This window comes from Ipomoea nil, unplaced genomic scaffold (genome assembly GCF_001879475.1).
Source record: "Ipomoea nil cultivar Tokyo-kokei standard unplaced genomic scaffold, Asagao_1.1 scaffold0302, whole genome shotgun sequence".
NCBI classification, from domain to species: domain Eukaryota; kingdom Viridiplantae; phylum Streptophyta; class Magnoliopsida; order Solanales; family Convolvulaceae; genus Ipomoea; species Ipomoea nil.
The window spans coordinates 29,262-48,248 of record NW_017616730.1 but is presented as its reverse complement, the minus strand read 5'-3'; the positions used below and the strand labels follow the sequence as shown (position 1 = coordinate 48,248).

Genomic DNA, 18,987 nt, shown 5'->3' with positions numbered 1-18,987 from the left:
TATGAATTCATGCCTGCACATTCACTTTGGAACCATGCCTACACATTTCCGTCCGAAATCACGGACATTCATAAATTATGAATCCATGCCTGCACATTCACTTTGGAACCATGCCTACACATTCACTTTGGAACCATGAGATTATGAATTTTGTGTTATGAGATTATGAATTTTCTGTTATGCGATTATGAATTTTCTGTTATGAGATTATGAATTTTCATTACATTCATAATTTCGGACATTCATAAATTATGAATTCATGCCTGCACATTCACTTTGGAACCATGCCTACATATTCCCGTCCGAAATCACGGACATTCATAAATTATGAATCCATGCCTGCACATTCACGTTGGAACCATGCCTACACATTCACTTTGGAACCATGAGATTATGAATTTTCTGTTATAAGATTATGAATTTTCTGTTATGAGATTATGAATTTTCAGTTGTGAGATTATGAATTTTCTGTTATGCGATTATGAATTTTCTGTTATGAGATTATGAATTTTTATAAAATTCATAATCTCATAACAGAAAATTCATAATCTGATCAAACGCGCGCCGTTAACTCCACATCCGCGAAATTTTTTTTTTTTGCCTAAAAACGACGTCGTTTTGCCTTGTGTTCACCATTCTCGGTGAACACGGTTCCATGGCATAATTTGCGTACTTAGAATGACCAGGTATCGAGTCTCACAAGTGTTAGTGTGTGAGCAACCTCTCAAGTGAGAGGAATCCTTGTGTGCAGTAAGCAAATGTCTTACCTCTGTGTTAAGCTCTGAGTAACTTTTTAAAGTGAGGAAGCTCTTTGTGTGTAGTAAGCGAATGTCTAGCCTCTGTGTTTAACTAAGTTATCATGATTTACATCCTCCCAATGCTCTGTCGGGCCGCCGGGGTGTGGGCCCAAGAGAAGAATGCAATACCTTGTGATTGTCACTGCTAGGGGAATGATAATCTCAAGGAATTTTAGAGTAGTGATATTTAATGAAATGTGATAGTGATATTTATTCAACAAATCCACATTACATTATAGATCAAAGAGTTGCACTAATTCTGTAAAATATTCATATCTAACGAGAAAGTCATGTTCATAAATACAGCGCTAGTAATTAGAGTTGAGAACTGTGATTGGTTGATACTAGGCAGCCAAGTCCACTTCTCTTGCGTAAACCAATCCAAAAAACAAAGAATTATAAAAAGAAGAAAAAAGGACAGAAATAACAGACATTATACACAAAAAGGCTAATTATCGCAATGTGGCCACACATGCTTGCTGAGAACTTTCAGTAGCACCCTTGGTCTGCAGCTTCTTGCTTTAATTGATTGCATAGTGCAAATAACTTACCAGGTTCCTTGTTTATATGCAAGGATTGAAACATTATATTTGCCCACACCATTGATTGATGTAGACAAGGTTTAATGTTCTGTGCACGTGCGTAACAGATGGCGAGACTTCTTTTACATTATATCTTTGATGAGCATACATTTGCTTCACGTGTCAATTCTAAGGTTGTTACAAAGATGACCAAGTTCAGGTCTGGCATCCATCCATTCAGTAAATTTCATCTCACTAGCAGATGTGCAGTACAGATAGGATCTAAATGTGATCAGAAAAAAATACCGCCTGGAAATGAAAGAGGCAACTCTGTTATTCACCACAGCAACAGGTTTTCCTTAGTCTACTCAAAGTTTACTTTGCAATAAACATGAATACAATAAAGCAATCCACATACAATCAAAAGTCTGGTTAGCATAATGCAAACTGCTTCTCACTTCACACCATGGAGAATGGATAATAGAAAACAAAAAACATGTTTACTAACACATTTTTTCATTTTTAAAATTGGAAACATTTTCTAGTTTTCTAGAAAACTGAAGAACTTTTAAAAACTATTTTCTAAAAATGGAAAACAAAATCATTTATCATCTATTTGGTTATATATCACTATAACCGCATTCTCACCATTATCTACTCACATATTTATTCATTACAATGATTACATTCATTATCCATCTCCTTTTACTTATTACCATCTTCTATCTTTTCTACTCGTATTTACTTATATAAACATAACTTATTTGCTTATGCTTAAAGTTAGACATTATTCACATTATCAAAATTTAAAACTTGAACTTACACCAAGTTTTATATTTTGATTGAACTCAATAGATTATTGGTTCGGATATTTTTTAGTTATGTTATATTGTAATACAAGTTTGGCCCGGATATCGCATATTGAAATTTCACATATATTAAAATTCAAAGTAAAAATTATCTATATACATGTCATTGAAATGAATAAATACAAACATATTTTAAATATTAGCTCAAAAAATATTAATATTATCTAAACTAAATTTTGGTTGAACTTATATGTATATAAATTTGGTTCGAATATCAAATGTAAAAATCTTACCTATATTAGACTTAAAAGTAAAAAATATATTTATTCCATTTAAATTAAACATATCCAAAAATATTATAAATATAATGTTTAAAATTTACTCAAAATTAACCTTATGTTAATTTTATAAGGTTAGTCTAAGAAAAAAAAAATTGAAAATACAAGCATTTAGTAAACAAGTTTTCTAAACAGAAAACAGAAAACAGTTTCTTGAAATAAATGGGTCCAGATGTTCTGGGACCAGAACATATAATAATTAATTGAATCTTGAGACTGACCTTAGAGCTCTAATTCCCATATCCATGAGATATGCTCGGTGTTCATCATCATCATCATCGGGGAACTTTTTAAGTTCTTTCGTGAAGTAAATTATATCTTCTCTTAAATGTCCAGCACCAGCACACCTTTAGAAGGGTTGGACACATAACAGCAGAGGAGAGTTAAAACACAAATAGATTGGTCATCGACAATTCAACATACATCATATACTCTGTGTGTGCGTGTATTTAAAACTAGTATGTCTAGTCATAACACTTGACTACTATACATTTTTAGAGCACAAACAAGTGAGTTTGTTTATTGGGATTAAATAATCTCAACCCATTTACGATCAATACTGTAGTTTAGTCTGCACTTTCAAATTAGTCAAGATCCACCACCTAATCCCAAGATCTTAAGTATTCCATTGAATTGAGTCATTGAGAGAGATTCTTATTCCAATTCTCCTCAATCCTGTGAACCAATCCACCTGACTAAGCCTTAGTTCCTATTTGGTTGAAGATCTCACACATTCCTTTTTCAGTTTCATGGCTCCAATTTGTGGGTCCACTTTAAAATTCATTTCATTTTCCACCTGATAAGATATAATTCTAATGCTTTTTCACTATATGCAGATTCTATAAAAAGAGTGCAAAGATGTAATAGAAAAGGTGTACATAAAATATGCATGCTCTCCCTCACAACAAGAAATCACATGTTTAGGCAACCATTTCTCTACAGTATACAACATAAACCATAAAAAGGATGGGAAGGGGTGGGGGGAGGGGGTTAATTCATAATGCCTACTCCAAACCAGGAGGTTGAGATGCTGTGTCCTAAACCTTGTTGAATACCAAACAAGAATCCCTTTCATAGCTAAATAAGCATAGCCTCCAAAGAAATACAGGCTCATATTTTATCAAATTTAAGCCATTCTCCACTCAAAACTGTATTTATTTGTTATTCCAGTAATGAGTGGCTGTAAACACCTATGCTGGTTTGAAACTTAAGATGCTTCGACTGCTTGATCCTAGAAGAAAATTTTAGTATACTGCAGAAGTTAGAAAGCTTTGGAGAATAATTGATGCCCAGCTCAGTGAATACCAATTTACCGACTCCAGTTCATTACCAATCCCAAAACAAGTCTGCACTCCACCCTTTTCTCTTCCCACCTTGTCAGTATGACAGTAAGTATTAAGTTCTTTTGGAATTACCTTTCTATAACATTGTCTACATCTACCTTGCTCTCCGGACCATGCACAAGAACTCTAGTTAGGCTTAATATGTCTCGATAATATCCCATTTTGCATGTTTCCTCATCAACCAATGAACTGGTCATATCTGATGCTATTTTTGCTTCTGCATCAAGTCGGAGACAAATGATAGCCATTGCATACGCAATCCCTCCAAATCCTGTGTGGGATACAAAAAGGTAGGACCCTGCTGAGCTGTTCAAGGAGAAAGTCAAGAAAATAATAAAAATTAGTCAAGATTCCAAGACAATTTTTTAAATCAAGGGATAAAGGAAAGGCCATTCAAAATAGAAGATGAAGCCATTTAATCAACAAACTCTGTTTTAATTATATAGAATTAGTAGATAAATAGTGAGATTTTTTTATTTTTTATTTTTTATTTTTTGGTGAGATATTTCCTTAAATATGTAGACTCTTGTATAAATTTTATGTGAATAGGAAGCATCTCACTTTCTTCCAAATTTGACAACAACAAATACCTCATACCTAGTATAAGCTCAAAAAGCTAATATATTAGCAATTCCAACTTGGTAAAGTTTGTGATTTTCTTGTAACATAGTTGTTTAGCAACTAATTGGACAAATTTTGGAATTGTATACTTTACCCTGCAATGTCGAATTTAATGTAGATGACTGCTGCACTATTAGTACAAGGAAGCAACTTTGGTGCAAACTTTACCCTTTTCAAAATGGCATACTAATGGATAAAGTTAAAGTGCAACAACAAATTCATAGAAAATAAATCACTTCAAGATGGTTACTGATGCTTACTCATCCTTACGATATTGGATAGCATCGACATCAGAAGCCAGAGCTTCTCTTTCTCTAGTTAAAGGTATCCTCTGATAGGTTATATTATATCCTTCTTTCTTCAAACTAGCATATACCTCAGTAGGAGTCTTCACATCATCTACAAAAATATTCTCCCAATACCCTACAATACTGACTTGGTTCAGTGTTGGATTATATTCTTCACGGTGTAAAAGCATCCGGCCACCAGACTGCTTTATTTCGGAAATAATATCTTCTTTTAGTCTTGCCTCCATGTGTTCCACCTGTGCAATGGTGAAAAAAAGAATCTGCATTACTTAAATCAGATTTTTAATGTTGTTTACAAGCATGACATTAGATTGAACTCATACCAATGAACCAGTAATTCCAACATGCTTGAGGGCATCAACAGGCTTATTCAGTTCTCTAAGCACAAAAGGAGTACCATTGATATAAACCACAGCTTCTTCCCTGAGATCTGTTAAAACCACTCTGTCAGCAGCATTTCCTTCTATCCCAGGCTTTGCACCTAAGTAAGTTAACATCTCCTTGGCACCAACAATTGTAGGAGTTGCCATGCTATACACATGATACTTATCCACCTGAAAAGGATGACCTCTCAATGAAATTTTCAATTTGTAGCTTCACAACAACAACAACAACAAAAGCAATAATAACAGTAAAGAAAAAGAAATTGTTGTTGGAATTGGGGAAACAACTTGTAGCTTCATAATGGAAGTTCATGTCATTAACGTCATAGGTTTGCTGTTACTAAGGGGATCGCATCTTCAGTGGTTGTTGGAATTGGGTTAACAATAGTGCCTCCGGCAAATATTTGCAACGACCAAGAAAAGAAATTGAAAATTTAGAACTTACTGCTTTGATGCCATGTTGAAAATTAAGGTGGTTTGCCTGGTGACTAATAACTACGATCCCCCAGGGAGGCAAAAGCTAAGATACAAGAGCAAGTGAATAGAGAATATAATATAAAACAAATAAAACATTTTAATAATGTAAAGATAAAAGTATAAATGGAGCCTAGTATTTATAGGCTTATTTAGATTAAACTAAAAATCTGCAAAATAAACCAAAGGTATACTAGAAATATATGAACAATCATAACATACTTATCACATATTTATTTCACACACCACTTCAATATGATTGGTATTTTCATGATAGACGGGATCGGGTACACCATGCAATGTTGTCTAATTATCACATACCAACCTCAAAGATCCAAGCTTGCAAAATTTAAATTCTAAAAGATGTTTAACCCAAATAGAATCAGTTCGCATGCTACAAGTGTTGCTGCTCAATATTTGGCCTTTGTGCTTGAGCATGCAACCATATCTTGTTTCTTACTTTCCAAGATATGATATCCTAAGGGTATCTGACCCAATCTACATCTGTATAACCAAGGAGCTTTACATGTCAATGATTTTCATATAGCAAACTAGTACTAGAGACCTTTTTAGATACCTTAAAATTCTAAAAATTACATCCCACTTGCCCTCATATGAGGATTGCAATCCAACATACCTTTCTCCTCAAAGAATATTCAATTCATATTTCCACTCAGAAACACAAATACCTTTTTTTTTTTGTGCAACATCTATGTCAAGGAAATACTTCAACTTTCCAAGATCCTTAATTTCAAAATTGTGAAACAAGTCTCCTTTTAGTTAGTTGGTTTATTCTCTGTATAATCATTTATGATAACAACATCATCAACATAAACATGATAGATAATCTTTCCTAATTGATATATGTAGAAGACAATGATCAACATTACTCTTAACATATCAATTAGATGGTTGGATGGTATGTTAGCACTCTCGTGGGCAAACAACGGTCTTGATTTTGAATTTTTGATATTAACAAACAATGCCACTAATGAAGTGTGTAGGATAATCAAATCCACTTTTATTATTTGGTTGTTTACAAAGTGATGAGTCAAGAACGGTCTTGATTTTGAATTTTTGATATTAACAAACAATGCCACTAATGAAGTGTGTAGGATAATCAAATCCACTTTTATTATTTGGTTGTTTACAAAGGAAGTGATGAGTCAAGATCAATGTGTTAGACATACTTGCAAGAACTTGGCTTTGGTATGCGAAGTTAATGGCTCAAAAGTTTCAAAATGGCTTTAATCTTTAAAAGTTGTTTTAGTGCATCAAAAATGATTTTGAAAAACTCTAATTGGTTTTGATATTTCAAAATATTGACTAAACATATTCGGAATCAAACCCAACTCAAACAGATGGAGAAAAGTGTTTTTGAAAAATTCCGGCTAGCTTTCAAAGTTAAAAGTCGTTTCCCTCTTAAGATATATTGGGACTTGCATGATAACCATCCAACCTTTGTATTTCTTAATGAGTTCCATGAGGAAAGGGTAGATATTTTTCTGCTAAAAGGAAATGAAGTCCTACTCATTTTCTATGGACTAACAAGGAGAGGGAGTAAAAGTGATTTCGCCCTCTCATCAATCCAATGTTAGAAAGGGGTTGAAAATTCTAGTATAGAAGGGTGGCAGCAAACCCATTATTGACTTCTCTTCAAATTTCCTCCAAAGACATTGAGGATAATTACCCCTATACCTCCTCTGTTGGCTGTATTATACAACCCTTCTACTTTTATCCCCATACCAAACACAGTATGTTCTATTTATAGAAATACCAAAACTACTCATAAATGGGGGGAAAAACAAAACAAAACAAAAACTCATAAATTCAATCTTTCTTTCTTTTTTTGGTAGGTAAAGAATCTCAGCTTAAGTACCAAGCAGGTACCGCCAAATGTTACATCAGTAGTTCTTAGACCCTTTACAAGTTCCAATATATCTAAGCACTAAACCAAATAAAGAGTGTGATTAGGAAACTCCCCATGAATGCACAAAATTCATCTCCTATTTATTGTCAAAAAATATGCAGTGCAGCTCATGAGTACCTTGTAAACATGAGGCGCACCATGAATTTGAATGTGACTTGAAGTTCTCTGACCAGGAAAGAAGTACATCTTAAGAATAGACCCTTTTCCTAGAACAGAACCATTACGATCTTTTACAATGGCCTCCATGACAGCATCTCCATGTTTCAACTCATGTGGAGTTCTTAGTTCCTCCTGCACAAAAACGTACAACAGAGTGAAAAGGAATAGAAGAAACCTATCAGCAACCTTGAGAAGCTCTGATGACGGCTCATTGCTTGTTTGGTCCATAGCCTCTACTTTAAAAAGTAGAAGTTGGGCCAAACACTAAAAAGAGCAAAAAACATTTAAGGCCAGATAAGATGCAAAAACCTCTTTTTTATAGAAGTTCCAAAGTCAAGGCTAAGCCTCTTTATCAAGAAGCTTAAGCAAAACAACCACTTACGGGAATAGTAAAGAAACGGCCAGGCCTCAACCTAATAGACCACTTCATAGCTTGAACCTCTGGCCTCTGGTGCAACCAATGCTTAAATGTTGTCATTGATTCTCCTTGCCCACAGAATCCATCAAATGCGTCACTCCCAAGATACGCTGCAAAAGCAATCAAACGAAAATAGCGCTCTAGATACTCAGCACCACGATTCAGTGCCACCCTCCTTTCTCTAGGCTCAGTGCGCTGCTGGTTAAACAATCTTCTGTACTGCAAGACAGCTTGGCGTATATTCTGCAGAGCTGAACATCTATCAATAATAGCATCCAAGGCCTCTCGGCATTCCACCCCATTGTCAAACAGCCTTGTTATTTTCCACAACAGCAGGATGTCATTTATCCCAAATTCATGACTTGAATCTTTCTTAGGCCTTGTTTTTAAAATAAGTGGTGCATATGGAGGAACATGACCATCACTTTCATCACCACTTGAAATATCACCACTTAATTCCTCATGCAATGCATCATTTAATACTCTGATTGGTCTTCCATAGTCAATGCGCAGTTTTAAAAGGCAAGCAATTACAGTTCCGGTGGTTGTCCTTCCTATCCCCATCTGAGAAGAGGGTTGAGATGGGTAAAAAAAAAGTGATCTCAGAAATATAAAAATGAACAGCTTTCATTTCAAACTCAAAATGGCAGAAAAATCATAACTAAAATGGTCAAGTGCTAATACCTCCTAAATAGAAGATAATATTACCTGACAATTAAAGACAAGCGCCGTATACTTGGAAGCAGATGCAATATTCAATGCCAATGTGTCAAAGTCAGAACTTTTTGGAGCTTTGCCATCAGTAATAGGAATGCGAGCATACTTGATGGGAAAACCCTCAGCCTCCAGGCACTTAAAGACCTCTAATGGGGTCTGAACTGAATCAGAGCTCACATGCTCCCAAGAATCAAATATTTGCCCATCAGCAGTCTCATGAATAACCATTATAGCACCATGATAACGTTCAGCTTCTCGCATAATATCATCTTTCAATCGAGCTTCCATTCTTTCTACTCTTTCACAATCAATTCCCTAGGTTTTGCATTTATTAAATAGAATATTAGTTAAAATAGACAAGGCACACACATACATTTCAGAAAATATAAGATTTGAAAAAGTTAAAAACATATACGCCATAAACTTCCTTTAAGATATGCCACAAGATCAGGACACAACAGTTTCAACACAAGTCTGGTCAAGAAAATTCTGAGAGCACAAGGATAAAGGAAAGATAATCGCTTCACTAGTTTCCAAGGGAAAGGGGAACTCTTAATGAAATGTAAACATAGACATAACATAATGAGTATTAGACATGCATTTTTGCATAATAAAATGCTGAATAAGCATACAACAGGAGTTTCAATAAAAGATTATTAAATGATCCAAAATTATATTATGGAGAAAAAAGGTATTATAGTTGGCAGGGAAAAAAAAATCATAAAATGGTTACACTTAGCATGCAAAGCTCCTGTCTACATCATGTTGAGCCCATTAGAAAAAAAAAAAAAAAAAAAAAAAAGAAGTGCAACTTTAGTTCTTGTAAGAATGGTTTCTAAAGCTTGAACCCATGATTCATAAATCAACAGCTTGTGCCTTAGCAACAACACCAAGCCCACCAGACACAAGTTCTAAGAGGCACTCCAAACAGATGCTCTTAAACATGAGTGAGAGAGAGCAAACAAAATTAACAGGTGTCATGTACTTAATGATCTTCAAAAGATTGAGCATGCACTAGCACGTCAATATCCGTGAGTACTATTTATGAAGTTATCAAATAGCAGATTTGTACCGTATATTCCAGCATATTTTTATAGGGCCTTTCAACCTCTCGGAGCACAAAGGGCTTTCCATTGATGTAGATCACAGGTTCTTCTCTCATGTTATGCCAAAAAACTGGACGACCTTCTTTGGAACTACCAATCCTTTGAATGACAGATAGAATCCCACTTACAGTTGGATTTGCAACACCATAGACAGGAAATCCAGGAATTTCTCTAAAATTAGGAGCACCCTCCAACCTTTCTGGCAAACTAGGATGGTGACAACCAGGACAATGGTCACTCTTAAGAACAGTTTGACTTCCAAGAACCTCTCCACTCCTTAAAGCAGCAACTTGGCCCATCTCAGAAGGGCGGCCATTGGTAGATTCCACATCATTTGCTGGGGAAGGTTTCAGGCTTGCATAGCCTAGTGCACCCATCGGGTCTCTTCTCAGCAACCTGCAGAATGGCAAGTTCTAACAAGTGCCACAAAGAAGTATGCCTAGTGTACACATGTAGAGAGACATAGAGAGCATTGAGAGAGAGTTATTTTCACTTTATTTGGAAAAAGACACAAACTAAACAAAAAAGACAATAGTGAGTAATTCTATGAAGTTTTAACGAAAGTGTGTGCATGCATTTGAGAAAGAGAGAACCTCAAGCTAAACAAGAATGAGAAAATTTTCACCTTTCAGATCACTGTACTATGGAAAGGAAGCCATCTTGTACAGAAAGGTTGTCAAGAAACAAAATTAGCAAGTCTTCAAAAACTATCCTCCCTCTTGATACCCATGAAGGATGATGTGACTGAACACATCAATCTACAGGTGACATGCATATATAACTTTCTCCACTTATCTCTGAATAGCTATTCTGGTGTCTCCCACTTTCTTAACTACTTCAACATATATAAATAATAACATAACAGCTTTTATGTCCATTTTACTTGCCAACAATAAGAAAAAAAAAACTTATCTTGATATAAAAAATATATTTAAATGTACTGGCAATCTAGCATACTAGATCATGCACAGATGTAGATTCTGCAATGTAGGAATACAGGCATTTTTTAATATACTTGTGACCCTATAATTCAAAGCAAAGGTGGATTTTGAAACATCAACAGAGTAGACTTTCATCTTACCTGCGAAGTATACTATACAACTCTGGCCTTGCTCTCATCCAGTCGGTAAAACTGCTCCAACCAGAAGATCTAGGGTGAAGTGCATCTCGTTCTGTGTGGAGATATACAGCAAAACAAATAAGGAAGTAATATCTTTCCAAGTACTCCACAAAAAAGGAAAGTGCTGCTTCCCTCTTCATCTCATCAGGCTGACGCAAAATGCTGTTCCGATAAGTAGCAATAGCTTCACGTAGGTTCTGAAATGAGATTCACATACTATCAGTTCAAACTGATGGAATTTGAATATCATGGAAATTGAAAATAGAGCCAGATGGTAATGGAATTTTCTACAGAAAAGTCACCCCACACCTGAAACAAATGTGACTAAAATCTCATTGCATAGTTCTTAATTCTATATGAAGGAAAAACATGAATGAGAGCAAAGTTTGTACAAGGTGTATAGGCTTTCTATGAAATACAAGCGGGTTTTAAACAGCTAGAATATGAGGATGCCCCTACCTGCATTGAGGCACATCTGTCAATGACTTTATCCACTTGTTTTTTGCCTTCAACGCCACCCTAAAGGTATAATTCCAATCAGAACATTCAAATCAGATATTCTATTTATCCAAACATGGAGATTAAAGATTAGGAGATTTTCCAACCTCCAAAACTCGAATCAAGCTTCTAATAACTGTATATTCTCCTCTACGAATTGCATCCTCTGAGTTGGGCATAATATCAGTAGCATTGGCACCACAACTGGAAACTCTGCCAATTGAATTTGTCCTTGGAATTCCTGATAAATGAGAACAACAGCATCACACTGGAATGGTTTAACTAAAGACACAAGCAAAGCTGGGAATGTTTTTATCTTGAATCAGAGCATCAATGTCATGCTCTCTGTCAAGCCACCCCTAAGAACATAACTAATGGACTACTATGGTTGTGATAGCTGCCATAGCACAATTATCATCATTGAAAACCCTATATATTATTCCCATGTTGGTCCTACTTTGAAAAAATCTATCTATCTATATATATATATATATATATATATATATATATATATATATATATATATATATATAGAGAGAGAGAGAGAGAGAGAGAGAGAGAGAGAGAGAGAGAGAGATTCCTGTTCATATGAGAACTACTCTTTAGGTGAGGACGTGAAGACAAATCTTGGCTGTTGATTTTATGAGATCTGATGGTTATGGTTTAATGAGATTTGTTAATGCAGTTTCCGTTTTTTTCCATGGAAGGGGGCATTTTCGTATATTCTACCCACGTTTGCTTGTGCATGTTGTTTCCTTTCGCGGAATTGTCCTGTTTTTAGCGGTGTTAACGTATCATATTGCATCTATCCTTCCCCATTTTCTTCCGTGTGCGGCCGTGGTTATTCTAGGTTGTATTTACGACTTTTAGTGGCTGCTATACGTCATCAAGGAAATTTGCAAGGAGGTCCTTCTGTGTGTGTTACCATTACTGTTAGTTTTCATTCATTCAATCTAATGCAAGTCGAGTTTAAACCAAGGTTGAAAAAAACGCTAGGCGCCCCCGTTTTTTTTTTTTTTAATTTAAAAGATTTTTTTTAAAAAAAATTTATTTAAGACTTTGTAATTATAAACTATTTAATACTTTAATAGTTAGTACTAAAATATGAAATATTAACCTAAAAAACATTTAGAATTGTAAATTGTATAAAGATTTAAAGAATCAAAACACAACACAAAGTCACAACTCACAAAGTATTAATATTAGAGTACCTGATTTCAAATAATTTTGTATTACATTTTTTGGGTGTGCGACCAATTTAAACAATTTAGAGTTATTTTACTAAAAACGGCGTTGGTTTGAGCAGAATAACCCATTAAAAAAAACACGGAAAAATAAATAACCAGCAACCTAAACTCCAGCCTAGGCTGCCTAGATGACCACCTAGTCGGTGCCGATTTTTGCAACCTTGGTTTAAACTAATGCATATGTTTTGTTGCACTGCTGTAATTATGGGGATGCACCACAACTAACACTACGTTGCACTGCTAAACAATGTGGGAATGCTCTACAGGAAATACGTATGACCACTATTGTTTCATAGTGCACCGCATTTTTCTCACATTGCACTGATGTGAAAACATGTATGCACAACATTAATTACGTGGATGCACAAGGCTGTGGGGAAAATATGTCTTCGTACTCCAGAAGAAGTTTCTATGGTTGCATAGATGAAGACAAGGTTGGAAGTCTTTTTGGTTTAGAAAGCTTAGTTTGAAAGGAATAGTATGCTGATTTGTGACGGTGCATTGCTGTGGATCTTACTTATTTGCCCTCTATGGATGAGATTAATTGGGGGAATTAAAACCGTGCGTGTGCATATGGAGCGTTATGATATGTGCATATTAAGCATGTGTTGTGTGCAACATAGGATATGCACACACAACACATGCTTAATATGCACACATGCGTTTTTAATTCCCCCAATTAATCTCATCCATAGATCTGTCCCTTTTAATGCACCAAATTGGTTCTCATGTTCTTACCGGGGGGGGGGGGGGGGGGGGAGTGGTTCTCATATGATCACTAATCTCTCTCTCTCTCTCTCTCTCTCTCTCTCTATATATATATATATATATATATATATATATATATATATATATATATATATATATATAATGTCTAGTAACTTCTGATAATTTATTAATTTCATCCCGATTGTATATAACTCATGTTTAAACATTTTGTTTTCAAAGTTCTAATTTCTAATTAGCTAAGAAACACTATTATGCAAACAAGTTATAGCGAAGTAGAACATTTAGATTTTAAAAAGCTCTAAAAAGAACACAGGAAAAATGTCCAACAAATTAAGATTTAAAAAGGCCATATGCCTCAATCATTGAACAAGAGCAAGTAGAATAATATAAATTGAAGAAAAACAGAAAAGATAGAAAGGGTGATGCCTAAAGTATGAGATGGACATAAAGGAGAATGACAAATAAGTCAGGAAGTTGTGGATAGAAATGATAAGTACCAGAGGCTCCTATACGGTTAAGATAAACCAATGTAGCAATCACCATTCCAGTTGTAGTCCGTCCGCGTCCCATTTGGCAATTAAACACTATTTCTGTCTTTATATCAGCTTGAGCCACTTTATGAACCTGGAAGTTTGAAAACATGTATTAAAATGGAATAATAGATTCAGTTCATGCCGTGATATTCCCATTTAAAACAAAAACAGCTACAAGAGAAGACTACTTCACAACTAAAATTGGGAATGTTTTGTAAAAAGGAGTTCAACAAAAAGTAAAATTATGGCTTCCACTCCTTCCAGTACCAATACAAAAAGTTAAGGTAACAATATATATAAAATATGCTACAGTATCATACCTTATTTAGAAAATAATAATAATAATATAATAATAATAACAAAGATTCAGTTGATGCATTTTGGCTTTTAATGAATAAAACCTTTAGCATTAAGAAAGAAATTATGCTTCCATAGAATGAAACAAATATGTGGTAGTATAAACAAAGCCCATCCCCGGTCATTCTTGGCTCCCTCCTTCCATACTGCCACATGTATATGAAAATTATTCCATAAAGAATACATAATAAACCTATATGAATCAAATGAAACGGTAAATAAACCTGAAAAGTGTAAGGACATTAAACCAAAAGGATTGATAGGGGTACAAACCAAAGTATCAAAATCCATCTCTTTGGGTGACTTTTCATCTGTTATAGGAACACGCTCATAGTCAACAAGGTACTCCTGTGCTTGCAGCTCCTCATACACCTGTGAATGGAGAAAAATTATGAAGGTGGAGACAAGATGAATAATCAAACACCAGTAACATTTTTACATTGCAAATTTGAATAAAATGTATAATGGCAAACCTCCAATGGCGTTTTCACCAAATCCTGTGTCACAGGTTCCCATTGATCTACCATCTGGCCATCAGGGAGTTCATCAGTTACAAGGATCTTATTTCCATATCTGTTAATTAAATGTCCAGACTTTAGTATAAGTTTGAAACCAAGCATGAAATTGCATGTAACAGCAAAGTTGGACAAGAAAGGAGTAAGCTAGATAAAGAATATAGGGGGAAACCTTGCAGCCTCTATCAGGACATCTTCTTTCAGTCGATCCTCCATTTGCTCCACCCTCACCCTGTTAATGCCCTAGCTTAATACGAAAGTATGAGCTCCATTTAACAAGATATACAAAAACCAACAAACAGAGATGAGATAAAACAAACATGCAATTGGAGCTTGACAGATGAGACATAGTAAATATCCTAGTTCAAGCAGAAGCAAGTGAACATAATGACTTCAGTGGCAAGACAAGAAAATTGAACTGCTACAGCCTCAGCCCACTCTTAAAATTAGACTGTACATATCTTCCCGAGACAATAATTCAAGTATTCTCATAGTTAGCAGACTCGATGAATAAGCTTAGCTTTCATAAGGAAAATATATAAATATACAGCAATCGAGTGACCATAGAATCCCAGGCATCATTCCGGTTAACTCAAAAGTTTCATGAAGAGGGTAACTAGTTACATCATCAGTATATAAGATCGTATGCACCTAATTTAGCTCATCATTTCAAGTGAACTTAAAAAAGATATTTAAATGTATGCTAATTTCAAAATCAAAAGATTGTCCACATGAACGCACCGTATATTCAAGGTTAGAGAACGGCCTCTCCACTTCACGCAAAACAAAAGGGCGCCCATTAATGTATACCACCTGTTTCAGCAGTGGGAAGTGAATAATAATTACACAATATTCCTTGATTGAGCTCCACCACTAACATATTAAACCAATAAGGAATGGAAATAAAAGATGTTCTTGACATAAAGTGTAACAAATAAATTCTCTGAAACCTAAAATTGGCTTGGAAAAAAAGACAAAAATATGTCACCGGTTCTTCACGAAGATTAATCCAGAGAAAGCGAGTTTGCTTCCCATCCACCTGAGCTCCAATGTGATCAAGAACATTACGGATACCATCAACAGTTGGAATAGCAACACCATGAACATGCAGAGAATCAGCCTATAATGATACTTCTTGTTAGGGAATTATTAGAAGTCTAACAACACATGGAATCTTAAACAATTTCAATAATTAAATGCCATCAGCAAGATGGCAATATCTTTTACAACCTTATGAGAAATATCATGGCATGGAAGCTCCACATCAACAACAAAAATTAAAACAGACAGAACTACAAATGCTGGCACATTACTTTTGAACAATGCAACAAGGGTCCAGATTTTTAACTTCTCTTAGACTCTGGATATCTTCTAAAGGTTTATTAAAAGGCATCAGCTATGAACCCAGAATAATACCAAAATAAAGCTCAAATAGAGATAACTATTCATGAATCAATCAAATAAGTCTAGTCCATTGAACTGACATGAAAACAAAAGAATTGCCTTTATTTTCCAACCAAAATCTTGATGGGCAAAGGCCCAAAACCTTTTTCCTCTACATTAACCATAAGGAAATCATTTTTCTTGCCAAACTGACAAAGTTCTTGACTTCTTTCAGCCACCCACTATACAACAATGTAGTACCAGTCAAATGCAAAACAAAGAAAAGCAAATAACACAGATCAGAGTATGACAACCAATCCTACATGTTAAGTTTTTCCAAGTTTTTATCTCTGTTTGCAGAAAATACCATAAAAAATAAAAGTTTTCCTTTTTTTTTTACTATGACATCAGGCAATTAAAATATACTCTTACAGCGTAGCAATGCCCCAGGAAAGGAAAAGTGCAAATTTCTTTGCATCTAATAGTCACCAATATGGCAAGACAATTAACAAAAATTTCGTCCTGCCACTTTAGCAAACAGCCCATAAAATAGCAGTCTACATAGTTTACACATAATAAATTCCTCAAGCTAATTCATTCCTTCTTTCACAGCTCCCCATCCAAAACTCTATACACAAATAACTTCGGAACACGGAGTAGACAAAAATACACTAAAAAGGGCACAAATACACTTAACAGAATGTATCAACACTATGCAATATCAGTTTGCTAATACATCTTGGTGGACATCAAATGTCTATCAATTGAGGGTCTTTAAATAGATATCCACAGCATTCATGTCTCCTCATCTTCCCAAAACAGTCAGATGTATCAACACACTGCATTGCAAGCACATTTCACAGTATTTGTGCTTTAATTCTCTCTGTGCAATTCTATTGTCCAACTATCATTCACAAATTTGGAATTGGGTGGTTAGATTTAGTAAACACTCAGGTTGACTATCTTCAATTGGGGCTACGTGTACATTGTCCCGACAAGGAGGGAAAAGTAGTAATACTGCTGCCTAACTGTAATGAGTACTCTTGCAATTTGACATTAATTGTCAACATTTCTATGTACTTTCCTGCATTACGCTCAGAAAATGTAAGAACTCCTGCCAAATCGGGTTACTTATAAAGGGGCAAACATTGTAAGAGGGCGATATTGTAAAATGAATGGAAAACCTTTCGGTAATTGGGAGCACCATCGATCTGAGGAGACAGGCGTTTGTTCTGGCAGCTAGGAAAATGGTCGCTTTTGAGGATTGTCCTTTTTCCCAGCACCGATCCGTCTCTCTGTCTAATCACTTGTTCCGGCTCCTTCGGTATCGACATCGTCCTCACCACCCCTTTGGCACTTGAACAGAGTTTACGAATTACCAGCCGCGCCGACCCATCTTTTTCCAGCCTAACACAACTCTTCTGTCAATCCGTGTCTCCGCGGCTCAATTTTTAATTATTTATTCATTCATATTTGTATTTTTGTTTTTTTTTTTTGCATCTGTTGGATTGGTTCTGGTTCCACGCAGAAGACTGCTTACAGCTGTGGTCTCAAAGGGGGACGAATTGGCGACGTATAGACACGATTGAGTGATACGTGAGAGTTAAGCTAGTGCTTTGCAAAATTATCTATAGCGAACACTTGCTCCGTGTTGATCAACGTGGGAAACGGTTGTGGCCTGTGGGCTGCGACTAGTGATATCACTGCACAAGACAGGAAGAGTAGTTCTAGTAATGAAAATGTAGGAAGAATCTGGTTATGTTTTGGGATAGGCCATAAATAAAGTCTTCAAGCCGATGTAGAGGCTAGAGCCTAGAGGGAATGAGGGTGCTATTTATATTTTCTGCATCAATGCTTTGTTGTTGGGCTGCTTAATATTATATATGATCTATCTAATATAACTATTGGGCCTATAAATGGGCCCCCAAATGACTAGTATAAAATATAAAATAGTTAATACTCAAAATGATCCTCTAGTGGGTTTTTTTTTTTTTATTTTTTTTTATTTTTCGTCCTAAACGATTTTTGTGATTCAATGTAGTCTTAGATTTTTGTGTTTTACTTAATATAATCTTCGGTTTGTTATTCCGTTCATCTGGTGTCAAATAAAAAGACAATTTGATAATTGCAATATTTGTCTCTCTTTCACCTTTTTTTCATTTATTTACTATCAGCAAAAGAGCCACCTTCAATGCCCGATGAAGAAAAATATCATCATAGCCTCTTTAAACATATTTTTCATAGTTCTATTTTAAGATCCCAGAAACGAAATGAAAGGACTATTAATGGAGAAATCCTTGAACAAACATAGTGGGACAATCACTCCTTCAAGAAATCACATCTCTCTCTAAGGGGGCGTTTGGTTCAGGTTATATAACTTAACCAAAGGAATGTGACATTCCAAAGCTCACATTTCTATGTTTGGTTCATATTATCTCAGGGAATCTAACATTCACAAGGAATGTCACATTCCCTCCACATAGGATTTTGAAGGGAATGTGATTCCCTTCAATTTCTAAGGTTATCTTTATATATATTAAAGCAAAATAACATAGCTAAAAAAATTCCCGCCCAAATTGAACGGCGTCGTTTACAGCACAGCCGATTATTTATTGTTCTTGCGTAGAATTCCATGTGAAACCGTTCAGTTACCAACAAATTTCAAACAATAAAATTGTTTT

At 35.2% G+C, this 18,987-nt stretch overlaps 1 protein-coding gene across 1 annotated transcript; it reads right to left on the bottom strand.

Moving 5' to 3' along the window:
• Positions 1 to 1,030: 1,030 nt before the first annotated feature.
• LOC109159485 (paladin) lies at positions 1,031 to 18,105 on the bottom strand. Its single transcript, XM_019307589.1, has 19 exons — positions 17,491 to 18,105; positions 15,912 to 16,043; positions 15,665 to 15,736; positions 15,096 to 15,166; positions 14,882 to 14,981; positions 14,682 to 14,780; positions 14,016 to 14,142; positions 11,650 to 11,783; positions 11,504 to 11,563; positions 11,006 to 11,241; positions 9,891 to 10,320; positions 8,810 to 9,133; positions 8,066 to 8,665; positions 7,642 to 7,815; positions 5,061 to 5,291; positions 4,690 to 4,973; positions 3,881 to 4,114; positions 2,687 to 2,812; positions 1,031 to 1,627 (listed from the first exon to the last, which is right to left on the bottom strand). The coding sequence occupies exons 1-19, from the start codon at positions 17,638 to 17,640 to the stop codon at positions 1,495 to 1,497; spliced, it is 3,717 nt and encodes a 1,238-aa protein (XP_019163134.1). The 5' UTR covers positions 17,641 to 18,105; the 3' UTR covers positions 1,031 to 1,494.
• Between the last annotated feature and the right edge of the window lie 882 nt (positions 18,106 to 18,987).